The 10,174-nt window shown below is 40.5% G+C and overlaps 2 protein-coding genes across 2 annotated transcripts in view; one reads left to right on the forward strand and one right to left on the reverse strand.

Annotated features, from left to right (window-relative positions):
• Nucleotides 1-10,174, reverse strand: part of gria4a (glutamate receptor, ionotropic, AMPA 4a) — an 877,747-nt gene that overhangs the window by 55,698 nt on the left and 811,875 nt on the right. The gene's annotated exons all lie outside the window — the stretch shown is intronic.
• naalad2 (N-acetylated alpha-linked acidic dipeptidase 2) overlaps nt 1-10,174 on the forward strand; it is a 37,260-nt gene that overhangs the window by 19,044 nt on the left and 8,042 nt on the right. The window contains 8 exon segments of the mRNA NM_200277.1: nt 2,039-2,124; nt 4,342-4,461; nt 4,547-4,629; nt 4,704-4,767; nt 4,876-4,943; nt 7,669-7,757; nt 7,862-7,952; nt 10,006-10,174. The exon segment at nt 10,006-10,174 is cut by the window's right edge and continues 96 nt beyond it. Of these exon segments, the coding sequence (NP_956571.1) occupies nt 2,039-2,124; nt 4,342-4,461; nt 4,547-4,629; nt 4,704-4,767; nt 4,876-4,943; nt 7,669-7,757; nt 7,862-7,952; nt 10,006-10,174 (770 nt within the window).

Raw genomic sequence — 10,174 nt, forward strand, 5'->3', positions numbered from 1 at the left:
CAAGTGAACCGCGTCTGAGCCTGATTCAGAGCACTTACACTTCTCAAACGAACAGCGAAATACGCCTGGACATGGTTCGGATAGCATAGTGTGAGTGCGCCCTTAAACAGCAGCCACTGCACTCCCAATTAAAATGGTAAAGTGTTTTAATCTAATTAATACCTGTTAATTTTTATTAAATATATTAATATTAAATATTATTAATCGGCTAATGAGTGACTGCTGTTGGGAGTCACAGTTCAGACTTTCATTTTAAAACCATCTGCGAGTCATTTTATTTTATTTTTTCAAGATCTGAGGTGAACTATCTGCTGTTGCTTTCAGTAGTATTAGTATTTAAACTAAAGCAGGTCGCACACCAGAAGTGCCACTCGGAGACGTGCCGCGCCATGCATTTTAGAATTCTACACATGGGTTTCTATCAGGGTACACACACCGTCGCCGCAAGTCGGCGGCGCCCAGCCACGACTCAGGACACTGTTCATATTTCTGCCGCGCCACAGAGCACCATGTGATTAGTTTCGTTTTAAATACCATGCAAATGTGCACATCTGGTTCAACTGTCATATGCGCGCCGTGTCGCAGCGCATCCGGTGTGTGACGCCCTTTACACTGTAAAAAATTATATGATCAATTAGTCCTGACAGCATATGTTTTTAGTTCATTGTAACTTATTAAACAAAATTAATCATGTTCTAACTTAATATTTTAAAAGTTTTAAGTCAGTTTAACATATCATAAGTTTAATGAACTCATAAGGTTAATTTGATTCAAATTTAAGGCAACCAGGGTTTTTTACAGTGCACATTGAGAGCATTTAACACGAAATAAAGCCCATAATCAGTACCTGAGGTGATCTTTGTCATAGTAGTTTAGGGTGTTGTTCTGCTGCGACAGCATGGAAATAGAAAGCGTTTCTAAAATAGAAACTTCACGTATCGATGCCGCAGATGTTAAGACAACAACGAGTTTATAATGGAAAATACAGCTTTTATCACGTCGCATGTTGTTAGGACACTGTGTTAGGCTGTATAATCTATTCTGTCAGGCTACTGAAAGAAAAGCATCCAAAATATACATGTAGCGTTTATTTTATTGCATTTGTAGATTAAATCACAATTTGTGCAGTTAAAGTCAAAATTATCAACCCTCCAGTGAATTTTATTTTCTTTTTCAAATATCTCCCGAATGGTGTTTAACAGAGCGGTGAATTTTTCACAGTATTTCCTATAATATTTTTTCTTCTGGAGAAAGTCTTATTTGATTTATTTCGGCTAGAATGAAAGCAGTTTTTAATTTTTTAAAAACATTTAAAGGTAAATATCAATAGCCCCCTTAAGTAAAAGATCTCAATTTGTATATTTATCCTCTTCAGGATCACTCACATGCACCAAACATCAGGTTTATTTCAATAAAGCTACATTATCTATATGTCTGAGGGTTTTATTTTTAAGAAAGAGGCTGAACATTACCACCAAGCTGAACATTAAACGCAATCCATCACTGCTCTTTAACCCACAACCTGTGATCCTGATTGTAATGAAGTGTAACTTAAACTTTACACTTTGCATAATCAGCTAGTACACACACACACACACACACACACACACACACACACATACATTCATACGCTCCTGCTAATCTTCAACTCGTTTTTATGCATGATGTCAGCAGTACAGAGAGATCTGTGTGTTCATCAGTCACACACATTTGTTCCCACCACACACACACACACACATTTGTGACCCTGTTGTTTTTCAGTAATGAACTCTGGAGGTCTGCCAATTTCACACAATGGCCTTGTGTTTGGAGTCTCTGCAGACTATAAATACCATAATGAAGCGTTAATTTACATGTATGCATATTTGGAAATGCTTTTATCTAAAGCAACTTACAGTTTATGAACTACCTAGGAATTCAACTGTTGATTTAATCGAACATATCAGCGTATATACTGGTTATTTACTGGATTGTATAATCATGATAAAGCACTGTGTTTGTGTATTATTAATATTAATTTTTTTTCCCTTCATTTTAGAAAAGTGCGTATGAACATCCACACTAACAATCAGGTGACCCGTATCTACAATGTGATTGGCTGGATCAGAGGAGCAGTCGAGCCAGGTGATGTTACTCTAGAGTCTAAAGCCTGGTTTATACTTCTGCGTCAAGTGATCAGCGTGACCCGCATGCAACGCATGTAGCTGTGCATTCATACTTCTGAACGCTGTTTCTGCTGCTCAGCAATAACATTTCCGATACGCTAGTTGGCAGTGAGGAGTTTATGTTCCTCTGTGTCGAGTTTCTTCACTGGTGTTTTGTTTTTTCTGAACGCTTCCTTAATCTACAAGTGGTTCAAACTCGCTCATCTTGAGGCAGGAACCGGCGGACGTGCAACAACTTTAACCATGAGGTAAAAACAAAAAAAAACTTTCCATCCGGAGCTCCTTCACGGGACTCCACACTTGTAAACAATCACTCTATCGGGCTTGCACGGCTCTCAATCCCGCCCACACTCGTCAGCGCTACCAAGCCAACCAATCACAGAGCTTGCGCTATGCGTCGTTGTGACTGGTAGTTGCAGTTTTTAAGAGGTGCGCGTCAGTGACGCCGACGGTCTGTCATTGTTAGTCTTTTGCATGATCATGAGGAGGGTCATGGTCCAGTGTTGGACAACTTTGTTGCATGGTGCAAAGACTCATATTTACAACTTAATATCTCAAAAACTAAAGAGATGCTTATTGATTTTCGCCGTAACTCTATTTCTAATGCTACTACTACTACTATAAACGGTCCCGCTGTCAAGACAGTAAGTGAGTATAAATATCTGGGTACCATTTTGGATGACAAATTGAACTTTGAGGCCAACACTAATTTTATCTGTAAAAAGGCAAATCTAAGACTACTTGAGGAAGTTGAAGGGATTTAATGTGGATAGGCCTCTTCTTAGGACATTTATTCTTCTTTTATTGAGACTCTTTAAACTTTTGCAGTAATATGCTGGTATGGTAATTTGAGGGTGACAAGTAAAAACAGACTTTCAAAAATTGTTTATCAATCTCAAAAGATCCTGGGTCAATCTTAACAGTATTGGACAAGTGTATGAGGAGAGAGTTATAAAGAAGGTCATGTCCATTTTAGCAGATGAGAACCACCCACTTTATTTAAAGTTTTGCCTCCTGCCATCAGGCAGAAGGTACACTTATTCTAGACGGGCAAGGTCCAATAGATACTTGTACTCATTTGTTCCAACGGCTGTTGGGTTACTAAATAAGCTTTAAGTGATTATTGCATTGTTTACTGTTATTTTATGTTGTCAAATGTGACTTGTTGCTGTCAATTGTCGGCTATTGCTGTAAACTTAATTGTCCTTCGGGGACAATAAAGATATTCTAAGTCTAAGTCTAAGAGGGCTATGCGTCCACACGCAGGCTGTGCCATAGCATGCGTGTGCACTTGATGCAGAAGTATAAATCAGCCTTAAGGGTGTGCGATATTGACAGAAATATATACACTAAGAATAGCTGGGTTATTAAACCCAAAGTGGGTAAAATATGGACTAACCCAAACACTGAGTGATATTTGGTCCAATTATTTAATTAAAAAAATTAACCTAGCATTTGGGTTGAAATAACCTGACATTGTTTAGAGTGTGGCGGCGCAGTAAGTAGTGCTGTCGCCTTATAGCAAGAAGGTCGCTGGTTCGAGCTTTGGTTTGCATGTTCTGTCTGCGCTCGTGTGGGTTTCCTCCGGGTGCTCCGGTTTCCCCCACAGTCCAAAGACATGCGGTACAGGTGAATTGGGTAGGCTAAATTGTGTATGAGTGTGAATGAGTGTGTATGGATGTTTCCCAGAGATGGGTTGCAGCTGGAAGGACATCCGGGTTCTGTTTTAAGGTACAAGAAAAGGTAATATTTTCATTCACAAAACAGGAAAATATTTTAAAAAAGACAATATTGTGTCTAAGATGTAACTATCACATAGCGGAGAGATTTTATTTATTAACTTTTTAAATAGCAGACTAAAATGACTGGTTTTGTGGTGTGTTTCCACAAAACTGATGGCATTATATGCTTCAATGTGTGTGTTTTGCTGTGAAAACACACAATAATCTTGTAAAATGTTGCTGTTTTTATCTCAAGCGCCATTGGACTCAAATACGCAACAAGTGGTACAATTGATTTAAGCAAGACCGTGTTTGAAAGTAATTGACATATTACATTAATGACAATAAATATTGCACACCCCTACTATTGTGTGGTTTTAGTTAATGTGTAGTTTTTTAAAGTTGTGTAAGTCTGCATGGCTGTATGTTGTACTGTTTTGTCTGTGTGTGGGCAGACCGGTACATTATTCTGGGTGGTCATCGAGATGCGTGGGTGTTCGGAGGGATTGATCCTGTGTCTGGAGCTGCGGTGGTGCACGAGAATGTAAGAGCGGCGGGAAAACTCATGAAAAAAGGTCATTTTACTGCCAATCTCGCTCGACAGGACAGTATTTAGCTTTGTTTTATGCATTGTGTGTTGAATATGTGTGTGTGTTTTAGGTTGGAGGCCGAGGAGGACACTGATCTTCGCCAGCTGGGATGCAGAAGAGTTTGGGCTGCAGGGATCCACAGAATGGGCAGAGGTGCGAATTAATAAATGATCAAATGGTTTCATGCATCTGTGCGGTTGGTGAACTCAGCCTGTTCTTGTTTGCAGGATAATGCCAGAGTCCTGCAGGAGCGAGCGGTGGCCTACATCAATGCAGACTCTGCTATTGAGGGTCAGAAACACACACATACATATGGCGATCTGTTAATATTCTCCTCTGCAGATATTAAGTGTGTGTGTGTGTGTGTGTGTGTGTGTGTGTGTGTGTGTGTGCGTGTAGGTATGTACACTCTGAGGGTTGACTGCACTCCTTCTCTACACACTCTTGTTTATGACATTACAAAAAAGGTGAGACGTGCGTTTAGAAACATTCAGTAAAATTCATCCGTCTTTCTTTCAATTATGAGCCTGCTTACCATATTCATCTATCCATCTGACATCCCTCCATCATCTGTAAATCCATCTATCCATCCATGTTCTTAGCCATTCATCCATCCATCTTTTCTGTCTGTGTACCTATCCATCCATTGTCCTCTACATCTATTCATCTATCTATCCATCTTATTATCAGTCAGCCTACCCATCTATCATTTGTCTATCCAACTCTCCATCCATCTTACCAGTCTATCCATCGTCCATCTATTTCATTCATTCATCTGTTATTCAGTCTATTTATCCATTCCTCCATCATTCATCTGTCCCATTGATCTCTCAATTCATCAACTGTTGACCAATCTATACGTCCATTTATTCCAGTGATTCATCCATTCCTTCATCCATCTGTCAGTCCATTCGTCTGTCCATCCATCCATTGGTTCGTCCATCCATCTGACCGTTTGTCAGTTGGTCTATTTATCTGTCCATCTATTCCATTCATTTGTTCATTTATTTATTCATCTTTTTTTAGTCTATTTATCTGTTCCTCCATCCATTATCCATCTGTCCTTCTATACATCCATGTGTCATTCCATCTATCCGTCAGTCTATCTATCCATTTGTCCATTTATTTGTCTGTCCATCCGTTTAGCAATCCACTCATTTATCTCTCCGTCTATCTGTTCACCCATCGGTCCTTCCAACCATCCATCCATACATCCGTCAGTTCTTCCATCCATATTCTTGTCCATCCATCAGTCTGTCACTATCCATTCATCTCTCCATCTATCTGTCTGTCTGTCCACCCATTAGTCCTTTCAACCATCCATCCGTCTGTCCATCTTTCCATCTGTCAGTCCATTCATCTCTCCGTCTATCTGTCTGTTCGTCCATCTATCGGTCCTTCCAACCATCCATCCATCAATCCCTCTGTCGGTCCATCCATCCATCTGTCAGTCCTTCCATCTGTTCATCCATGCATTCATCTCTGCATCTGTCTGTCCACCCATCAGTCCTTCCAAGCATCCATCCATCCGTTGGTTCCTCTATCCATCCTTCTGTCCATTTTTCCATCCATCTGTCAGTCCATCCATACATTTATCTCTCCGTCTATCAGTCTGTCCATCCATCTGTCCTTCCAACCATCCATTCATCCATCCATCCGTCAGTTCTTCCATCCATCAATCCCTCCATTGGTCCATCTATCCATCTGTCAGTCCTTCCATCCGTCCATCCATGCATTCATCACTCCATCTATCTGTCTGTCTGTCTGTCCATCTATCGGTCCTTCCAACCATCCATCCCTCTGTCGGTCCATCCATCCATCTGTCAGTCCTTCCATTCATTCATCCATGCATTCATCTCTGCATCTGTCTATCCACCCATCAGTCCTTCCAACCATTCATCCATCCATCCATCAGTTGGTTCTTCCATCCATCCTTCTGTCCATTTTTCCATCCATCTGTCCATCCATACATTTATCTCTCCGTCTATCAGTCTGTCCATCCATCGGTCCTTCCGACCATCCATTCATCCATCCATTCGTCCGTCGGTTCTTCCATCCATCAATCCCTCCATCGGTCCATCTATCCATCTGTCAGTCCTTCCATCCATCCATGCATTCATCTCTCCATCTGTCTGTCCATCCATCGCTCCTTCCAACCATACATTCATTCATCCATCCATCAGTCGGTTCTTTCATCGATCAATCCCTCCATCAAGCCATCCATTCATCTGTCAGTCCTTCTATTCATTTGTTCATTCATAAATTCATCTCTCCACCCATCGGTCCTTCCAACCATCCATCCGTCTGTCCATCTTGCCATCCATCTATCTGTCAGTTCATCTATCCATTCTTCTCGCCATCTATCAGCCTTTCCGTCCATCCATCGGTCCTTTCAACCATCCATTAATCCCTCCATTGGTCCATCCAACCGTCTGTCAGTCCTTTTAACCATCCATCCGTCTGTCCATCTTTCCATCCATTGGTCTGTCAGTCCATCTATCCATTCATCTCGCCATCTATCAGCCTTTGCGTCCATCCATCGGTCCTTCCAACCATCCATTAATCCCTCCATTGGTCTATCTATCCATCTGTCAGTCCTTCCAACCATCCATCTGTCTTTCCATCTTGCCTTCCATCCATCTGTCAGTCCATCTATCCATTCATCTTGCTTTCTATCAGCCTGTCCATCCATCCATCGGTCCTTCCAACCATCCATTAATCCACTTTGTCTGTCAGTCCTTCCATCCATCCATCCATCCATGCGTTCATCTCTCCATCTGTCTGTCCACCCATTGGTCCTTCCAACCATCTGTCCATCTTTGTCTGTCCATCCGTCTGTCAGTCCTTCCATCCACCCATCCATTCATCTATCCATCCACCCATCTGTCATTCCATCCATTCATTGGTTCTTTGATTCGTCGGCCCATCCATCTATCTGTCAGCCCTTTTATCTATCTGTCCATCCATCTATGCATCTTTCCATCTGTTCGTCCACCCGTTGGTCGTTCAGCCCATCCATCTATTCACCAATCTATTGTCCATTCATTTGCCTATCAATCCATCTCTCATTCTATTTGTTCATTTATCCATTTTTTCAATCCGTCTAACCATCCATCCACCATTGTTTCCATTTGTCTGCCTATCTACTGTTTCTGTCTATTTGTAAGTGATGTGGATCTTGTGTTTGTGGAGGTTTCGAGCCCAGAGGAAGGAGAGGAGGGCATGAGTTTATACGAGAGCTGGCACAAACGAGACAACTGGCCAGAAAAAGACAAGCCATGGTACAAAATACTGCACATTCATGACCATAATCATCATGAAGAAGCCGATTGGTTTTAAAAACATGACGTAAGTTAATCTGTTGATATTTGTGGTCTCTCTGCAGGATCAGTAAACTGGGATCTGGGAGTGATTTTGAGGCATATTTTATCAGGTTAGGAATTACGTCTGGGAGGGCGAGATACACCAAAAACCGGGTAAGTGTGTTTATTTGTGATGCTTTAGTGTTTAGTATTGGACACTTCATAAAACTTAATATGTTTATCAAACTTTTATAATAATAAAAGTATAAAGATCGAAGATAATTGAAAGAACATTTTCTGCACACTATTCAACCCTAAATTATACAAAACAAACAGATGAAAGCGTCCCCCTCGATATGTAATTATAGAGCATGTAAAATTACAAACAGAATAAAAAAGAGTTTAAGAGAAAAGATGAAGCCATATTTATGAAACCAACCTAATTAGGTTCACAAAATCAGAAAAAATATATACAAATAAATAATAAAAACAAATAAAAAAATCTAATATTTGCCCTTTATTGTGTACCGAATGTTTTTCAAATCAACGAAGCTCATAACATCTCACTGCCAGTTATCAAAAGATGAGCAAGACTTTGTTTCCATAGCAAAACAATAAGCCGTTGTGATGATCCTCCATGCATGTGCCACTTTAATGAACTACAAGTCCCATCATGCATCTTACACACACACCACTTCTTGATTCCTCCTGATTACACACACTCACACAGCTGCAATGGACTGATTACTAGAACTATAAAGACACCTCATTCACACACACTCTTGGCCCGAGTCTTGTTTCACAGTAATGCTGAAATCAGACTGCATGATTTTCAAAGTAGTCATGTCACAGATGTTTTCACACTGCATGACTATCTGGGTTAGCGTTCTGTCGGTGCTGTGTTTACACAGTAGGATGGCGACAAGAGAGTTCACACTGCATGACTTTAAAATAGGAAGATTCACAGACAACTTTGTCCAAACTACGTCTCACAACCAAACAAACGCAAGAAGTGACATGGAAACAACGCGAGGTCACGTAATATATCTTTCGTTGTTAACTACATAATGGAAAAAGATGGCTTTAGCTTTAGAAACATGTTGCTCACCTGGCTTTTAAACAGAATTAACAATCTCTCCTCAACTTTTTTTTTTACTTTTGGACCTGATTGTGGAATTGATCAGATGACATGTCAAACAGACACAGTACTGCTGCCAAATTTACACTAGTTTAGTATTCATTAGTATTAATTATTCTGATTCTTATATTCACTTAGGTGCCGCTGTTTGGAGTCGAGTGACAGTTACATCATCATTAACCTCCAGGATGCATTTTGCTCCTGAGGCTGTGAGAAAATAAATAAAAAAAATTGGAGCTGCTGCAAAATAATGAATAAAAAGAGCGAGGCTATGGTCAAATAAATAAATAAGTAAATAAATAAAAAAGTGCAACTGCTGAGAGTGCAAGCAGCTAGAGACACCGACCCTCGCAGCCAAAAAAATGGACCGGCCCACCGGGAATTCTCCCGGTTCTCCCGATTAGCCAATCCGGGCCTGTTTGGAGTCCAAGTCCAAAAGGTGCAACCAAAAGGACAATGCTTGATCAAAAAATCATTTAAAAATGAATACACAATAATAACAGTCTCATATAGGATCATAATCTCGCCCAATTGTTTGCCAACCTCACCTTTGTATAATAGATTTGATTTAAAACATTTTAATTAGATTAAACAATATTATGCACAAAAAGAAGCGGTATGCTCATGGGATAAGACGTCTTCAAATGTTGTTATTAAGAGAGAGATTAAATACTGTTTAATAAGAGAGAATTGAGGTAAAAACAACAATTATTATTTTTAACCACTAATTGGAAGCGCATATCATACACACTCACATTCACACACCAGTAATACACTACGGCAAATTTAGTTAATCAGTTCACCTTCAGCGCATGTGTTTGGACTGTGGGGGAAACAGGAGCACCCGGAGGAAAACCACGCCAACACCGAAAGAACATGCAAACTCCACACAGATATGCCAACTGATCCAGCCGGGACTTGAATTAGCAAACTTCTTGCTGTGAGGCGACAGTGCTAACTACTGAGCCACCGTGCCGCCAGTTGGATTGTGTGCAGAATTGTATTGTCTTCTATTCTTATTGTTATATAAAAGTTTATTAAACAGATTAAGATAAAAGTTTCAAGCTTTTTTCAATGCCTATTTTCTAGAAAACAGAGCGCTACAGCAGTTATCCGGTGTATCACAGCGTTTACGAGACTTATGAGATCGTGGAGCGTTTCTACGACCCTCGATTCCGCAGACTGGAGGCGGTGGCTCGTGTTCGGGGCGGACTGATCTTCAGTTTAGCCGATTCTGCAGTTTTACCTCTGGACTGTG

Source organism: Danio rerio, chromosome 15 (genome assembly GCF_052040795.2).
Source record: "Danio rerio strain M-AB ecotype USA chromosome 15, GRCz13ab, whole genome shotgun sequence".
Lineage (NCBI taxonomy): Eukaryota > Metazoa > Chordata > Actinopteri > Cypriniformes > Danionidae > Danio > Danio rerio.